The 18,804-nt window shown below is 46.4% G+C and overlaps 1 protein-coding gene across 1 annotated transcript in view; it reads left to right on the forward strand.

The window, feature by feature from the left end:
- The window catches only part of PTPRT (protein tyrosine phosphatase receptor type T), an 890,462-nt gene extending 872,944 nt beyond the window's left edge, over positions 1–17,518 (forward strand). Inside the window, exons 29-32 of the mRNA XM_017878051.1 lie at positions 11,596–11,721; positions 12,601–12,764; positions 15,825–15,960; positions 16,907–17,518. Of these exons, the coding sequence (XP_017733540.1) occupies positions 11,596–11,721; positions 12,601–12,764; positions 15,825–15,960; positions 16,907–16,960 (480 nt within the window). The 3' untranslated portion in view covers positions 16,961–17,518. The remainder of the gene's footprint in view (positions 1–11,595; positions 11,722–12,600; positions 12,765–15,824; positions 15,961–16,906) is intronic.
- Positions 17,519–18,804: the final 1,286 nt, after the last annotated feature.

An 18,804-nucleotide genomic window follows, 5' to 3' on the forward strand; every position in this document is an offset into this window, starting at 1 on the left:
AGGCAAAGGTGAGGCAGGGGAAGAATATACGTATACTTATTTGCAGAACAGTTTATGTTCCAGTGTGGCTGAGGCTTAGGGGAATATCAGGAGGAGAAGAATGTAGTGAGGCTGAAAAATGTACCAGAGCCCAGCTTGCAGAGAGCTCCCTGTGCCAGGCTAAGGAGCCTGGATCTTGGTTGGCAGCATAGCAAGCCTCAGACTTTTGCTTTGTTAAGCAACAGAATCCTTTCTATGAATAAAAGCTTTCATGCAAGCCCAGTGTATGAAACAGCAATGACCAAGAGCTGCTCATGATGAAGCAATAGGCAGAGGCTGGGGTTCCACCCACACTGCTCTCTCATTTTCTCCTGGTGCCCGTGGAGGGGTTGGTCCTTTATGGGACCGCTGGAGTTTGGAGTAGCACAGTTAGAAATACTTTCTGTGCAGGAAGGTGAAACACTGGAGGGTCAACAGTGGTATAACACAGCCAGGGTTCCTGTTAGAAAGTTGGGTCTAGAGGCTGGGCATGGTGGCTCATGCCTGTAATCCTAGCACTATGGGAGGCCAGGAGTTCATGCCCAGCCTGGGCAACACCATGAGACCCTGTTTCTACAAAAAAAAAAAAAAAAAAAAAAAAATTAGCCAGGCATGGTGCTGTGTGTCTGTAGTCCCAGTTACTCAGGAGGCTGAGGCAGGAGGATTGCTTGGGCACTGCAAGGCTAAAGTGAGCTATGATCCCGCCACTGCATTCCAGCCTGGGTGACAGCGCAAGAACCCATCTCCCTTTTTTTTTTTTTTTCGAGACTGACTCTTACTCTGTTGTCCTGACTGGAGTGCAGTGGTGCAATCTTGGCTCACTGCAACCTCTGCCTCCCAGGTTCAAGCGATTCTCATGCCTCAGCCTCCCATGTAGCTGGGATTACAGGCGTGTGCCAACATGCCTGACAAATTTTTGTATTTTTAGTAGAGACGGGGTTTCACCATATTGGCCAGGCTGGTCTGGAACTCTTGATCACAAGTGTTCCAGCTGCCTCGGCCTCCCAAAGTGCTGAGATTACGGGCGTGAGCCACCGCATCTGGCTGACCCCATCTCTTAAAAAATAAATTTAAAAAATGAAAAAAAAGGTAAGAGTAAAAAGAAAGCCAGGTCTGGGGATCAGTGCAGGTAACAAGCCGGAGGAAAGACATGCAAACCAGGAGACCAGGGAGGAGAATGTTGCAAATATGCAGAAAATAAAGGTAGTTATCTGAACTGCAGAAGTGGCCAGGAGGTGAGAGGATTGGAATTGATCATGAAAACATTTCCAGACTTAAGTCCACAAGGTTTAGGGAGCAGGTGCAGGTGGGAGGTGAATGAGAAGGAAAGTTGTAGATAATGGCAGGATGTTGAGTCTGAGCAGTTAGGCATCCGGGGATGTAACTGGTGAAAATATGAAAGGCAGGAAGGTAGGGGAAGGCTGCGAGAAGAGCAGGGGATGAAATTGAGCGCACCTTGGGATGTGCCTGTGAGAGACGTTCCGGAGAGAGTCCATTGATTCACATTGATTCGGGCAACCCATATTTGTTGGGCATCTGCTATTTGCTGGAAGCTATTCTAGGTGCTTGGAATGCATCACTGAGCGACACAGACAAAGAGAGGCATAAAAAAAAAATGCCCATCTCTCATGCAACTATTCTAAAGGGGGAGAGAGATAATAAGCAACACACACTCTCTAATGTGCTCAATTATAAGTTAGAAGGTGACACGAGTGTTTGGAAAAAGGTAAGAGGACAGGGTAGTAAAGATCAGAACGCTGGATCTGGGACATAGGATGTCATTGCAATAGGATTGTCAAGGTGGGCCCTATGGAGTGGAGAAGAAAACATTTGAACACAGACCTGAAGGAGGCGAGAGAGTGAGCCATGTGACTCTCAGGGTGCATCACAGGCAGAGGGAACACCTGCACCCAGGCTGCAGGGTAGGCATGCACCTGGTGCCCTTGAGGAGCAGCACAAAGGCCATGGGCAGAGCAGTGGCAGAGCAGCACAACTGTGGGGAAAGCAGCGGAAGGTGAGGTCAGAGGGCCATGGAAGACATAGAAGAACTTGGGCTTTCATTCTCAGAGAAACAGAGCCATGCACATGTTTGAAGCAGAGGAGCAACATAATTTCCCTTTTTTAATAAAAGCATCCCTCTGGCTGCTGTGTTGAGAATAGATTGTTGGTGCAAGGATGGGGAAGAGTGGTTTCTGAAATGGAAGCAGAGAGAACAGACAAGAGACTACTGTGATAATTCAGGTGGCAGGTGAGGTTGGTTGAACCAGAGGGTAGCAATGGAGTGGATTCTGAAAGTAAAGCCAACAACACATCCAGATAGACTGACTATGGAATGAGAGAGAGAGAGGAATCAAGGGCCAGGCGTGCCTGTAATCTTACTTAGCACTTATCACTTGAGGCCACAAGTAAAAGACCATCCTGGACAACACAGTAACACCCTGTCTCTACAAAATAAATTTTTTTTTTTTTTGAGATGGAGTCTCATTCTGTTGTCCAGGCTGGAGTACAGTGGTGCAATCTCAACTCACTGCCACTTCCTGGGTCGAAGCAATTCTCCTGCCTCAGCCTCCCAAGTAGCTGGGATTATAGACGTGAGCCACCACAGCCAGATAATTTTTGTATTTTTAGTAGAGATGGGGTTTCACAATGTTGGCCAGACTGGTCTCAATCTCCTGACCTCAGGTGATCTGCTGATCTTGGCCTCCCAAAGTGCTGGGATTACAGGCATGAGACACTGTGCCCAGCCCTACAAAATAATTTTAAATGAACTGGGCATGGTGGTCCATGCCTGTAATCCTAGCTACTTGGAAGGCTGAGGCAGGATTACTTGAGCCCAGGAGATCAAAGCTGCAGAGAGCTGTGATCACACCACTGCACTCTAGCCTAGGGTGACAGAGAAAGACCCTGTCAAAAAAAAAAAAAAAAAAAGAGGAATGAAGGATAATTCCAAGGATTGGGGCCTGAGCAATAGAAGGTTAGAAACTGAGATAACTATAAAGATAACTATAAAAAATGAATGAATTCTCATAAAACAGAGTTCTGAAACATTCCCTGCAGAGTTTTGGAGTCCGAAGGCATCACCACCCTACACTTTTGGCTGAAGAAATAAAACAGTGAACTCAGCTCATGAACCTGGGTGTGAAGTCTGGCCTGCAAAACACTGTTTGCTCTTCTCTTTTTCAACATCCCTTTCTGCAAAACCAGAGTTCAGGCACAGAGGATGTGCCTTTCAAAGAACTTCACTTTGGGACATATAAAATCTTGAAACAAAGATCAAGGTCATTGGCTATAGCTCCCCCTTTCAGGGTGGGTCCTGGGTGAATGAAGAATCTTTCAGGCCCAGATGTTGGTACAGAGTTTGAAAACTGATATTCTAAATGCAAAAACATCAGGCTCAGAAGTACCCTGAGGTTGGCTGCCATATGCAGCTGGCACACATTCCCTGAAACCGGCAGATGAATAGAGCACTTATTGATATAAATATCATCACCGCAGCAGCTGGGAGCCTTATGAAAATAAACAATGACACAGCATGAGCATCAGAAAAGCCGCCCTCGGCACCTGGAGGGGCGGATCTTTGAAGTGGCATCAGCATCTGTCTGCCTGCATGCTCATGCCAAGGCAGCCTCCAAGCTAACCCAGCCTGGCAACATGGACAGGTCCACCTGAGGACCTCAGCATTGCTAGGTCACTCCTGAGAGGACCGATGCCACCTCCTGTGGTTTGCCTGGGAACCATAAGGGCGTATTTTGGGGATTGGGCAGGGCTACCTGTAAGTTGCAGCAAAATAAGAAGAGGGTGTGATCTCTCACAGGGCCTTTTTCTTTTTTTTTTTGCACTGCTGGCCAAATCTGCCCCCGCTCAGAATCTTACACTACTTCACTCAATCAGCCCCAAATATTGTTTCATTCTCTAAAGTGGTTGCTGTTCAAAGGTAATTATGATCAATGAGGGCTCAAAATAAAGGCTTTCAAACTTTTGCATTCAACCTTACAGATTTTTCTAACTCTTTAGGACTCCAAATATCTGTGGTCAGATTTGTGGGGTAAAATCCTAGAACCACGCCAGCCAGCAAAGCATGCTGTCACTTCTCAGATGCAGCAGAAAGAACATTTTCAACCATATCCAACAGCATTGACAAGATCTTTTCCATCTTTGTGGTCTTTATGGATAGGCCAGAGTCCATGGAGACCAGACATCAGAAAGAAGCCCTCCTTGCAGTCATGCCACACTCTCCATACTGTTTAGAGAGCTCAGGAGATCCTCCACACCAGCCACAGGGTAGGGCTATATGGTGGCCAGAATCATGGCCCCACCAAAGGTGTCCACATCCTAACCCCTGAGACCTATGAATGTGCTATGGCACCTGGTATATGGCGCATACAGGGATGTGTCTTTACTTTAAAACAAATAAGAGCCCACAACTTATATGAAGGCTGAGTTGCTCAGTTCTGAGGCTCCCACTGTGGAAAGTTGAGAGATCAGGGATGCAAAGCCTTTTGGAAAGGTGAGGGTGCCTGAGTGCAAGGACAACGGGGGCTGTGATGGATTCTCATGGAATTGAGAGGCAAGCTCCTCATTCTCCCAGGAGAAAAGCAGGGTGCTATTTCAGAGATGTCTCTTGCTGCCATTGTGCCTCTAGGGCAAATAGCAACTCCTAATATCCCCATTTTCAGTCTGAGCTTGTGAAAACTAACACACCAGCAAAATATGCAAAATACCCAACTTGCATCTCAGCCAGCCTCAGATCTGACTTTGCAAGGGGCTGTGTCTCTGTCTCTGTTCCCACCAGAATGGTAGGGGTAACAGTAAAATAACAAGTCTGGGGTCAAGAGACCTGAGTTCAAATTGCAGCCTTGGTACTTACTCACTGTGTTGCCCTGAGCCAGGTCCTTTACTTTCTCCAAGTCTTAATGTTATCCTTGGTTAATTATAACCTAGATGTTAGCCAAGTTCACTCTGTCTTTGAAGATTTAAATAAAATTTGCTCTGTTCCCTACTCCCCATCCTGTGGGAAAACCCAAAGTCCATCCCCAATATTTCTGATAATTCTGAGGGGGTTGTATTCTCATGTTCACTTCCAAGTTTCAGCTGAGGCTTTAGTCGGAGCAATATGAGCTTCGGATCCCATCAATGCCCATGACTTAAAGTTGAACATCACACATCCTCCTTCTGAAGCCCCATCTTGCCGCCTCAACCCTCGCTAGCAGTAACATATCTTCCCCTGACCCTGTTGCCCAAATCATTTTCTTCCCCTGTTTACCTCCTCTCCCATCCCTCCCTCTCCCATCCTCTCCCCAAAAACTGTTCCTTTCTTAAGCTGCAAAATCCAGCCATCTCCTTAGTACCTCTTTCTAAAACCTGCTCTGAGCCTTGCCTCCCATCCCCAAGACTCTTCTGTAGGTATATTCCTAAACTCCAACCCTTCCTTCCCAGAAACAAATTCTGATGCAGCTGTTATAAGAGTAAGTTTCCACCCACTACATGGAGATTGCATTATGGAACTTCATGGGACTATTGAGAGGATACATTGAGGAGAGATGTGTGAATGTGCTTTGATCAATCGATCCCTCTCTCTTCCTCTCTCCCGCTCTCTGTTTCCCTGTCCCTGTCCCTGTCTTCTTCATGCCTTCACTCACAGTCTGACTTCCTTAGCTGGACATAGTATCAAAGCCAATTTTATAATCACTGATGTTGAATTTTAAAACCAATTCAGGAAACTTACATTTCTCTCTTTAAAATACCACTTCAGGCCGGGCGCGGTGGCTCAGGCCTGTAATCCCAGCACTTTGGGAGGCCGAGACGGGCGGATCACGAGGTCAGGAGATCGAGACCATCCTGGCTAACACGGTGAAATCCCATCTCTACTAAAAAATACAAAAAACTAGCCGAGCGAGGTGGCGGGCGCCTGTAGTCCCGGCTACTCGGGAGGCTGAGGCAGGAGAATGGCGTAAACCCGGGAGGCGGAGCTTGCAGTGAGCTGAGATCGCGCCACTGCACTCCAGCCTGGGCAACAGAGCGAGACTCCGTCTCAAAAAAAAAAAAAAAAATACCAATTCATTTTACCTTTAGGTGACCTGGGATCGAGTTCTTCACTCTGGGTCACAGGGGCCTTAATAAATAGAGTCCTTCATTTCTAACACTATGATATTACTTGGCCTTTCCATTTTATCAAAGTATTTTTAATTAAAGAAAGGCATAACTAAGGTGTACTGAAATATGCTCTAAAATGTTTATTCCAAAATAGACCCATATGCTAGTTTTCATTCAACTCATCAGAGCATGTTTATTCCAGTGACTAACAAGTTTTCTGATTCCCTCAGCAAGAAAAACATGTTTAACGCATGAGGCTACCTCTGTATTTGTTATATATCACGCATGAACTTATACCCCCCAAGGACATCTTTTCATGGCCCAAACAACTATGGAGAGCACTACGTGGAATAAAGTATGGCAGCTGTTCCAGAGCTGTCCACACAGGCTTCACCATTTTGCTTGGTTTAACTTGTTCTGACAAAAGACAAAAGTCCCCTCTGTTTTTTTGGAAGAAGCATGATTATTTCTAAATCATTAACAACAACTGGACTGACTTCCTCTCCCCGGTGTGTTCATCGCCACTACCTGTATGTATCTGCAGTGGTAAAGCCCTCCCTTCACCTTTCACCCTCAGACCGTTGGAAAAGAAAGGGTAGGAGAGAGTACTTACTAGGCAACGAGGTGGAAAAAGTCAGTTGGTCTAGACTCTTGGCTGAAGAATTTGAATCTATTCTTGGATAAGCCAACTTCACAAATTTTCCATCTAAGGAAGAAAATGCCAAGGTTGCATTGAGTGTTAGTGTGGCTTTCAGGTCAGCTAGGTTCTCATGATCTTGAAGAAGCAAGTAGGCTTCCTCTATAGAATTCACATTTTCAGAGCCTTAAGAAACCAAGGAGTTGTATAAATCGCAGACGCTTACGTGCTTATATGAAAAGTCTGGCTCCTCCACTCACATTTGTGATCTCTGTTCCATGTCTATGTGAGCCAGGAAGCCAAGCTCAGTTCCTTGCTGGTTTCTGCAAGAAATACATGCACAGTATGCATTTTACATGCTATTATGAATGTATGGAATATTCTAGAGGTTAGGAGCAGGGTTATGTGACACATTGAGTTGCCTTTTATACCTCATTGGTTCTACAATGATTCCAACCTTCCTCTTTTATCTTCTGGGTCATTCAGCTCATCAGCGCAACCTACAGATCTCTGTTTTTTGACATGCAGTATCACATATCTAGGATGCTATTCATCTTCACAGCTACCCCAGGCTGGCTGATCCAGAATTTTCACAAGGGCAGTCCTTTGGGTATTATCCTAAAGAGAAATTTTCATAAGAGCTACTAAGTGGAGAAAAAAAATCTTCTATTTATCCATCTTGTTTTGAGGAACCCTCCCCCATACTGCCTAATAATCACAGCTTACATTTATTGAGTGCTTGGTAGATACAGATCCCTATGCTGAGTAGACATTAAAATTCACAGCCACTCATAACAAACTGGAAAAGCTAAGAGATGTAGCCAAGCCATTCAACTAGAAAGTAATAGAGCCAGGATTGGAATCCAGAAACCCCAATGCATTTTCCCACCTTTTGCTATACAACATAAGCAGACCAAAATGGTGGCATCCATTCAGGTGCAGCCACAGCACTTGAACACCAGGACAGTCTTGAGCTAAACCACAGAGGATGTTTCTTGTTGATGAGAATCATTTCTGAGCCCCAAAGGGTCAGTGGGAAGAGAAAACGTGGCCTCCCTGCTTTCTTTCTCTTATTTCCCATGTCTAGAGTATATGCAATGTCCTGGGCTGCAGCGAGAGACCCTGATGATCCCTAGCAGCTCAAATACCACATTTGCCAGCACATCACCCTTCTGAATGTCACCCATCCTGCTGCTGCTGTAGTCTCACAAATTAGGGCGCCCAAGTGAAAGGATGACTCTGATTAAGGATTAGAAAAGCCTGCAACCTTCCCCAGCCCTCTGGGCATTATGAGAGAGTGACCCAGAAAATCGAATGCAGAGAAGTGTCCCGAAATATAGGAGTCTTGTTTGAGGCATAGTAGAATCTATTAGCTTGAGAAATTGGTCTGGAAATCTTATTAAAAGAGACAAATCATTCCACATTCTCTCCAGACTGAAGATATTGGGGGTAATAGGCTTTCCCTGATACCTTGGATACCACCGCATGTCAGGATCACAGCCAAACTCTGGGAACACTAAATGCAGTGCAGGTGATAAAGGCAATTATTTTTTTAATGGGCAGTTCTGATTAATTCTGGTTTCTCTGACCAACCATAGACCTATTTGTACCAGTCTCTCATTACTGTGAAGGTTGCAAGGCGGAAGAGCCAATGGCAAAGAGAAATGAAGTTCAAATTGTGGATTTGTCATTATTGTACAGCTCAGCAGATGGTTGTCCAACCATGGAGGCCTCTGTGACCAGCGCCCCGACAACACACACACACACACACTCAGAGCTCCTTTCTCACCATGCTTGGTTAACCCCCAGTGAAGGTGCCAGGAAAGCAAGGCATCATTGCATTCTGAAGCTTAACCTTGCATACTTATGCTATTTATGAGGGGTGATAAGAAGAATCCTTCAAATTTATAGATGATAGCTATTACCATTATTATTTTTGTTGAGTACTGATGGGTTCAATAATGGTATGAATCACTGGAATTTAGTAAATGTTTATTCCATGCCTGGCACTGTGGTAAGGGCTTTATTTACGTGAATTATGTCCTTTATCCTCAGAACAACCCTATAAAGCAGGGGTTGCCAAACTTTTTCTGTAAAGAGACAGATAGGAAATATTTCAGGATTTGCAGGCTATAGGGTCTTTGTTACAACTACCCAACTCTGTGGGTGAAGCAAGAAAGCAATTGTGGACAATACATAAATGAATAAGTGTAGCTGTGTTTCAGCAAAGTTTTATATGCAAAAATAGGCAGCTGGCTGGGTTGGTCTGTGGGCAATAGTATGCCAGCTGCTGCTATAAGGTGAACGTTCCTAAGCTAGAACTTGGGATTTCCACAGCTAAGAAGGTGGGAAACATGAGTTTCCATCTCCTACATCCTTCCTGCTCACTGTTCTTCCCTTATAATTCTAGTTCTAGAGGAAGAAAAGAATGAAGATATTTTCATATGTGACTTCTCAGGGTGAGACGGCTGTTCTTCAGCCACAGAGTGGAGAGCAAGCACCCCCTTCAATGAAAACCCTGCATCTGTAGGGGGGTGGGTCACTTCTGTCAATCTAGCCTCCTATTTGCAAGCTTGGGGTAGCCTGAACCCAGGCCCCCCTGATGAGACTCAATCCCAAACTGCTCTCAGAAGCCTTGGTGGGTCTGTCTTTGGGAATCTTGGCTATATCTTCAGGGCAACCCCCCGATGAAGGGTCTAACACATGGCCTCTTTCTTCATGTTGGCGTGGTCCTCAGTGAGCCAGTGAGCCTGCAGCCCCAATCTTGACTCTCCTCTGTACCCCAGCAATGGGACCTGTAGACCTAGGCAGGGTCCATCTCTGTGCCCCTTGGGAACTAGGAACTGGAGGGAGCATGCCTTGCTCCTCTCTGCAGCCACACACACCCCACCCTCTACCACAACATTCTCTCCTCAACTAAAGTTATCTAGTGGCTCGATAGAGACGAAGATACAAGAAGCAAGGTATCCATCTCTTCTTTTTTTTTTCAGATGGAGTCTTGCTCTGTTGCCCAGGCTGGAGTGCAGTGGCATGATCTCAACCCACTGCAACCTCTGTCCCCTGGGTTCAGGTGATTGTCCTGCCTCAGCCTCCTGAGTAGCTAGGATTACAGGTGCCTGACACCATGCCTGGCTTATTTTTGTATTTTTAGTAGAGACAGGATTTCACCATCTTGGCCAAGCTGGTCTTGAACTCCTGACCTCATGATCCACCCACCTTGGCCTCCCAAAATGCTGGGATTACAGGCGTGAGCCACCACACCCGGCCTCCATCTCTTCTTCTCGATGACCCCTGAAGCTTAAAGAATAATTTATGGCCAGGTGTGGTGGCTCACACCTGTAATCCCAGTACTTTGGGAGGCCGAGGTGGGCAGATCACGAGGTCAGGAGATCAAGACCATCCTGGCTAACACGGTGAAACTTGGTCTCTACTAAAAATACAAAAAAAAAAAAAAAAAAACCCAGTATGATCACACGTGCCTGTAGTCCCAACTATTTGGGAGGCTGAGGCAGGAGAGTCGCTTGAACCCGGGAGGCAGAGGTTGCAGCGAGCCGAGATAGCACCACTGCACTCCAGCCTGGGTAAGAGAGTGAGACTCCATCTCAAAAAAAAAAAAGATCTTATACTAGGTTTTCTCAGTCTCTGCACTATGGATATTTGGGGCCACATAACTCTTGGGGGGAGCTAATCTGTGCATTGCAGGATGTTTAGTAGCATCCTCTCCTCACTAAATGCCCATAGCAACCCCCAGGTGTGACAATCAGAATGTCTTCAGACATTGCCAGATGTCCCCTGGGAAACAAAACAGCCTCCAACTGAGAACCACTGTCTTAAACTGAAGGTCAACCATTGCCTTTTGCTCTCAGCTGTAGGTTCTAATTTCCAACTCCAGATAAATAGAAAAAATCACAGGCAAGATCTGTTAGCACCATGTGACATTAACTTTTGGTGCAAAGTAAGCATAATTATCCCCACTATACCTATGAGAAAACTGAGGCCTGGGCTGCACAGCTAGTAAGCACCAGAGCCCAGATTTGGACCAAGGCTGCCTGAGGTCAAACCCCTATATTTTTTATACTACTTCTGATCTGATCATGAATGAACCCTATGAAGGTTTTCCTGGAATGAGGAAGATTTTCCATGATTTGCATGGTGAAAAGAAAACTAGATTGTACTTGCCCTTTCTTTAGCATGTTCTATCTAATCCTGACAGCGGGGCTTAGAGGTAGATATTATTCTCCCCATTTTACAGATGAGGAAACTCAGGTTCAGCAAACCCAACAAATGGTTTGAAATCAGCATAGCAGAGATTTGTAAGCCCAGTGTTTCTGTGCTCAAAGTCTTGATATTTCAACACCAGAAAAAGTGGGTGGCTGCTCCCTAAAGGGGAAACTGAGTCTGACTTCCTACGTAATACTCTACCTTTCTGGTCAATGTGTCCTGCCACCCATAAGGAAAGCTTGGTGATGGCTGGGAGCGGTGGCTCACCCTATAATCCTAGCACTCTGGAAGGCTCAGACAGGTGGATCACTCGAGGTCAGGAGTTCAAGACTAGCCTGGCCAACATGGCGAAACCCCATCTTTACTAAAAATAGCCAGGTATGGTGTCAGGCGCCTATAATCCCAGCTACTCAGGAGGCTGAGGCAGGAGAATCACTTGAACCTGGGAGGCAGAAGTTGCAATGAGCCGAGATTGTGCCATTGTATTCCAGGTTGGGCAACAAGAAAACAAGAGTGATACTCCGTCTCAAAAAAAAAAAAAGAAAGAAAAGCTTGTTGATAAATGAGACTTTGATACTCACCCTCTTGCCTTTGACCTCCCTCTGTGACCTCTTTCCTTATCCCAGTTCTGTATGCAGTACTGGCCTGAGAAGACCTCCGGGTGCTACGGGCCCATCCAGGTGGAGTTCGTCTCCGCAGACATCGACGAGGACATCATCCACAGAATATTCCGCATCTGTAACATGGCCCGGGTAAGTACACGGCCACCATTGCTTGCTGAGCCCCTCCTCCCCAAGACAGATGGAGGCTGCTGAGAGAGGATCCCGCTGAGCCAGCCAAGAGTCTGTGTTGTGCTCTCCTGATAATTTCTTCCTTGAGGAAGTGATGCCTGTGCTGATTCCGGCTCCAGACTCAGCAATGACTCCAACACATAGAGATGCAACGAGCGACATCCAACTTGCCATCTGCCTGTTTCCCGACACACTTGCTGCCGTGTAGACAAAACTTCTTAGACATTAGATCTTCCCCACTGTGTCTCTGTACTGGCATGAGTTGATGCAGCCTTTGATTGGATCGCATAAGCCTTGGGCCAGGCACTGCCAACGCCTAGATGAAAAGTGATTACTTACTTCCATGAGGATATTCACGGGTTGAGCAGAGTAGTAGGCGGGAGGGGCAGATTAGCAATCTATGAAATAGTTGCTAACTAACACGGTTTTGGTCACTACTTGGGGCCCAGGATGAAAGGAGCTCAGCACCTCCCCTGCCCCCCAGCTCAGAGTTCACTGCCTGTTGAGAAAGTGAGACATGTTCTGGAACATGAGCCTCAGGGAGAAAGAACTCTGCCCAACAGTCAGGGAAGGCTTTCTTAAAGAAAGGGACATTTAAATTGGGTTTTGAAGGCTGAGTAGGAGTTTCTTAGGTACAAAAGGGGTTCAGGGCAGTCATGGCAAGAGAATCTGTGTGCACGAAGGAATAGAAGTAGTCATGGGGACTCTCCCCATGAGGACATGGCTTAGATCCTGCTTGGTCTGTCTTCCACTATGATGCTGCAGTCCCCAGGGTATCTGCAAGGTGCATGTCCCCAGGCATCCCCACCAGAACAGCCCTAACAGCCTCTCTGTTCTCAGCCACAGGACGGTTATCGTATAGTCCAGCACCTCCAGTACATTGGCTGGCCTGCCTACCGGGACACTCCCCCCTCCAAGCGCTCTCTGCTCAAAGTGGTCCGACGACTGGAGAAGTGGCAGGAGCAGTATGACGGGAGGGAGGGACGCACTGTGGTCCACTGCCTGTGAGTACTAGGGAGGTGTCACCAGGGCAATAGGATGGTGGGTGATAAAGCATCCTTGCAGATGCTGCTGGCCACATACACCAGTCCTAGGCAGGCCTGACTATACCACAACTCAACATCCCTCCAAGGCTAGTGGCAGTGCACTCAAAGGAATTATGATCCTTTAATGGAACAGGGCTGCCAGTTTGTTGTCCTGAACTAATATATGGCATATGATTGATGCAAAACCTGGTGGTCTTTCCACAAACATGAGAGGAGGTGGCAGACCATGTTCCAATGCTTGCAATAATAAAGTGAGTCCCATTCTCCAATAAGAGGCATGATATGCCCTGATAGTCACAAGAAAACCCAGGACAAAGTGGGTTCCACTGACCAGAACCTCCTTTGTTATTTCCCGAGGAAAAAGAAGAAGGAGAGAAAAGGAAAGGTGTTCATTATGAAAGCTTAATCCAGACATTTTAAATGAATCATCTCTATCCATTTGTGAAGTAGATCATTATCATTTTGTAGTGAGAAAACTGAGGTGCAGGCAGGGTAAGGTGGGTCATCAGGAACCAAGGGTGGGGCTATGGCTTGCATTCCCTGGCCTCTCAGCTAATGCGCCATTGATTAACCCACACTGTCTCTGAGTAAACCAAAGGACTTGTCTACTATGCCTACTTCTCTACGATGGGTTTAGAGGGATCACAGGACAAAAAGAGCATGAGGGAAAGGCACTGCCCTGAGGGACTGATAGACAGATGTGAAGGACTCTGGGAACACTATTGCACAGGGGCACAGTGAGCTCCAGACCAGCTGTGTTTCTACCCCCGTTGCTGGGGTGAACTGCAGACTTTACCTCCTGTCTTTGAATGGACATTGTCCAGTCTAATGAATTCTGATGTCATTATGCGGGGTGGAGGTCAGGACCTCGAGAGGACAGTGGCTGACAAGTGTCCAATGTCAAGAAAATCACTGAATTTTATAAGCCTCAGTTTCCTCATCTGTTCAATGGGTATGTGGAATTAGACAGTCTTCAGACCCTATAGTGCTTTGGCATGAAATAGAAAGTAAACACACTTTATCTGCCAACATGACCAAGAATGTCATGGTAGCAAATACGCAAATGTTGTCAATGTAATTACTTAAAAGAGCAAGTGTCACAGAATCTATCCTAGGAGTATAGAGTGACCACAGAGGGTTCTACGAAGTCTCACACCCAAACCAAATCTGCAGCCATAACAGCTATGTGTGAAATATTTGATTTACAGTCACTCACTTTGCTTCTTAGAACTTCAACGATTTGAGGAAAAGTTATTGAGAAGGCCTCTCTCTTTAAAAATGTTATGTTAAAGGAAATTTGAACCAAGGTCTTCTCTTTCTCAGAACAAATATTTCTGGAGCTAGTGGAGGCACTGAAAATATCTGACTGACCTCAGAATTGAGGTCAATCTTTTCAAAACCAGCTAATTACTCTCCCTCTCAAACAGGTGGTACATGCACATGTTAGGAAAGTCAGGGAGCTTAAAGGAGGTTAAACATACAGATACATAGAGATGCACACACAGAGCTTCAGGGCCACCACCTGCAGCAAATATTCCTTTCCAGAGGAAGCAAATCTCAGGCTAGAGTTCAGGAAGATGCTACGTGGCGTCCCAAGTCAGGTTGATGGGTGACATCAGCCAAGCCCAAGTAGCTCTGCCCACATCCCAGAAACTAGCAGCTGGTTTCCTGCCAGCTAATCCCTGCTGCCTCCAGATGCCCAGATGCCTCCCACACATCCAGGTGATCTTATTTTAGCACCCATCTTTCAGGGTCTCAGACCACCAGGCCCTGAGACCCTGTGCCTACTCACCTCTTCCCTTTGGACACTGTTATGCTTGCTTCAGAAATAATAGAACCTTCTTTCGCAGGAGACCTTACTCTCTCTCTTTCTTTCATGTTTGTTTTTTAGCCTGTTTTTGTTTTGTTTTGTTTTGTTTTGTTTTGCAGTAGTGTCTTTTTATCTATGTCCTTTCCAGGCAAGGTGGCCAGTAGTTTGAACCAAAGGAAGGTACAGGGATATTCTTCTACCAACAGGGACCTTGGTTTCCTCAAGAGTCACAGACACCATAACAGACCCTGAAATCCAGGCACCAGTCAGGGAATGGAAAGCAACTCTCTGTACTTGAAACATCTGGTCACTGCGTATCCTGTAGATAAAACATCTGGGAGATTGACTGAGTGCCTTAGTTTCCGTCCAGATGTTCTTTAGACACAGACCATTACATGAAATCATTAGTTGCTCTTGGCAACATGCCCAGGAGTTCTGAATCAGGCATATTCCTACAGGGAGTCTCTGTAAAGAGTTTGAAGGGTGTTTCCATGAAGATGACTTACGGAATTTCAGAAAGGAATAACAGACATAGCTCTGCCACCAACCTTCTATCCCTAGACTCAAGATCAGTAGCATCTTGCTTAAACCAAGGTGTATAGTAGACACCTATCATTTTAAGATAAAGCCTATCAGGCCCAGTTCCTCCCTCCAAGTTCCTACCTCCAAGCTTGGGCTGGCTGATCCTAGGCTAACACAGTATTGCTGTCCTTAGTGGAGGATGGGAAGAACTAGTAGGAAAATCACTTGGAAATTTTCATTGTCTTTACTGGATGTTTAAGTGGACCCACAGCATCCTTTTGGACATGGATGCAAGCATCAGCAAGGATGCAGGTGTCACATGTACAAAGACACAGTACTGTCCTGCCCTTGGCTTTTGGGTGAGTGTGCCCTGAGTGACTGTAACATGCTCATAGAACCAAGAAACATCAAGCTAATTGAACTCTCAAAGGTCATCTAGTCCAACCCCTTCATTATATGAGTGAGGAACTTGGGGCCCAGACAGAGGAAGTGACTTGCCCAAGGTCAAAGGAAGTTAATGGCACAGAGTCAAACCATAACTCATGGCTCAGGCTAAAGCCTGCACCAGTGCCTTGCCTTGTATCTGCCCAGGCAGCTGATCCCTGTTCCTACTGATGTAGCTATAGAATCATCAGGTGCCTGGAAGGGACCTAGGAACATGGCTCACCTCTTTGCTCTGTGTTTAGAAATGGGGGAGGCCGTAGTGGAACCTTCTGTGCCATCTGCAGTGTGTGTGAGATGATCCAGCAGCAAAACATCATTGACGTGTTCCACATCGTGAAAACACTGCGTAACAACAAATCCAACATGGTGGAGACCCTGGTGAGTATCCCAAGGACTGTTCTCCAACAGCCAGGGGCTGACTAGTTCCCTTGACCTGGAGAAAATGACATCAAATAGTAAAATCACTCAACAGCTGGCTGCTGATTACATACCTGCAGTCTGTGCCCTTGATATGCACTGTCATCTGCCCTGTGTCTTCCCCTTCCAACCTCCCCAACTTTTCTTTCTTGCAGGAAAATCCAATTATTAATCCTGGTACACCTACTTTGCTTCACTTTCTGCCCATTCCTTAAGACAGTGTCGTTAATTCAGGCTTAAAGGAAAGGATTCTGGATTAGTAGAATGTGAAGTATGCTTTCACTTCTGTCCAATTATATTCCAATTAATTTATGCTAATTTTTACAATAGAGAGCATTTGCAGTGGAGAGCACTGTGGAGGAAAGTGTGGCAAAGAGGGTGTGCGGGCCAAGCCCCAGCTGGTAAGACCCGGTACCATGCTGGGCCACTGCACCATGCACGAGGAGCTTTAATGTCTTTAAACCTACTCCAAGTGTGGTCTTGGTCAAAATGAGGCCCTATTAGCACGTGGGTCACAGACCAGCAGCAGCATCATTACCTGGGAGCTTGTTCGAAATGCAGAATCTTGAGCCCCACTCCAGATTTACTGAATCAGAATGTGCATTTTAAAAAGATTTCTGGCTGCCTTGTATGCACATTACAGTTTGAGAAGCACTGTTATACAAAACAGTAAAAAAGAAAGGGAATGATGCCAGCTGGGCATTCGAGGAAGCTTGGGTAGAAGCAGCCATCAAGAGGAATTTTGAAGGATGTCCAGATATGGTTAATTTTGAGTTGACATAATGTGGATGTAGATAAAGTTTTCTCCAAAATCTGTATCTCTAAACTAAATGCATTTTCCCTTTCCTTTTTCATCTCTCTTGTCTCCTCTTCTCCCTCTCTACCTCTCCTCCTCTCCGCCTCTCAGGAACAGTATAAATTTGTATACGAGGTGGCACTGGAATACTTAAGCTCCTTTTAGCTCAATGGGAGGGGGAACCTGCCAGAGTCCAGAGGCTGCTGTGACCAAGCCCCCTTTTGTGTGAATGGCAGTAACTGGGCTCAGGGGCTCCGAGGTGGTGGCACCCTGCCTGACTCCAAGGAGAAGACTGGTGGCCCTGTGTTCCACGGGGGGCTCTGCACCTTCTGAGGGGTCTCCTGTTGCTGTAGGAGATGCTGCTCCAAAAGGCCCAGGCTTCCTTTTCAACCTAACCAGCCACAGCCACGGGCCCGAGCAGAAGTGCACCCACAGGCAAGGCCTTGGATTTCTGGCTCCCAGACCTCCTGCTTTTGTTCTGAGTTTGTGGATCTCGTGGCAAGCCAACTGTGCAGCTGCTGGGGAATGGGAAGCTCGCCTGCCTTCCTTCTCCTTGGGAGTGGAGGAGATGTGTGTTCTGCTCCTCCATGTCATGGAAAAGATTGGGGCTCTTGGGGGTCACTACTCTGCTGCCCCCTGCAATCTCCTTCAGGGGCCTCTGGCACCAGACATTTGCAGTCTGGACCAGTGTGACCTTACGATGTTCCCTAGGTCATGAGAGAGGCCCCCATCCTCACACCTAACCTGCATGGGGCTTGGCCCACAACCATTCTGTACCCCTTCCCCAGCCTGGGCCTTGACTGTCCAGCATTCACTGGCCGGCCAGCTGTGTCCACAGCACTCTTTGATAAAGGTGTTCTTTGCTTTTTTGTGTGGTCAGTGGGAGAGGGTAGAACTGCAGGGAATTTCTCTGCTCCTCGTCTTTGTAAAAAGGGACCACCTCCCTGGGGCAGGGCTCAGGCTGACCTGTAGGATGTAACCCATGTGTCTCTTTGGTGGTAGCTTTCTTTGGAAGAGACAAACAAGATCTGATTATTTTCCAAAGTGTATGTGAAAAGAAACTTTCTTTTGAGGGGTGTGAAATCTTAGTCTCTTATGTCAAAAGAAGGGGTGGGGAGTTTGAGTGTGTACCTCTAAGACAAATCTCTTGGGCCTTTTATATTTTCCTGGCAATGTCCTTAAAAGCTCCCACCCTGGGACAGCATGCCACTGAGCAAGGGAGAGATGGGTGAGCCTGAAGATGGTCCCTTTGGTTTCTGGGGCAGATAGAGCACCAGCTTTGGGCATAATTTGGATCTCCAAATTTGAATTCCTTCCTAAAGAAACCCAGCAGCCACCCTGAAAAAGGCCATTGTGGAGCCCATTATACTTTGATTTAAAATAGGTCAAGAGAATCAGGCCTGGAGATCTAGGGTCTTGTCCAAAGTGTGAGTCAGTGAGAGGGAACCAACATTTGCTAAGTCTCTACTGTAGGCCAGGGATCATGCTTGGCACTTTCCACAGGACATTCCACTCAGTCCTTAGAACCCCTAGGAGAGAGCTACTGGCTTGTTATCATCCCCATTTGATCATCTCCTCCAATGAGAAAACCCAGGCACCTTCCTCAGTGATGAAATCCTGGGTTCAAAAGGGGTAGGTAATGGCAATGAGACTTCTCTGTGCTGTTTTTCTCATGTTCTCTAAGTCAAGCAATTATTTTATGGAGGGAAAATAAGGCCAGAAACTTCTGAGCAGAGAACTCCTCTACAAATGGAAATTTAGTACTTTCTTCCTGATGCCAGTTCTTCTGGGAAGCCCAGAATTTCATATATATTTTAGTAACACATTCCCAGCTCCCCAGGAAAGCCAGTCTCATCTAATTTCTTAGTCAGTAAAAACAATTCCCTGTTCCCTCAGGCTATGAAGGGACCAGCCAGGGACACTCTCGATCTTGATCTCTAGCCAGTGCTTAGGCCCAGTATCTGACAGCCTCAGGTGGGCTGGGACCGAGGAAGCTCCATCTTGAAGGC

The sequence above is a fragment of the Rhinopithecus bieti genome, unplaced genomic scaffold (genome assembly GCF_001698545.2).
Source record: "Rhinopithecus bieti isolate Rb0 unplaced genomic scaffold, ASM169854v2 scaffold_10347, whole genome shotgun sequence".
NCBI classification, from domain to species: domain Eukaryota; kingdom Metazoa; phylum Chordata; class Mammalia; order Primates; family Cercopithecidae; genus Rhinopithecus; species Rhinopithecus bieti.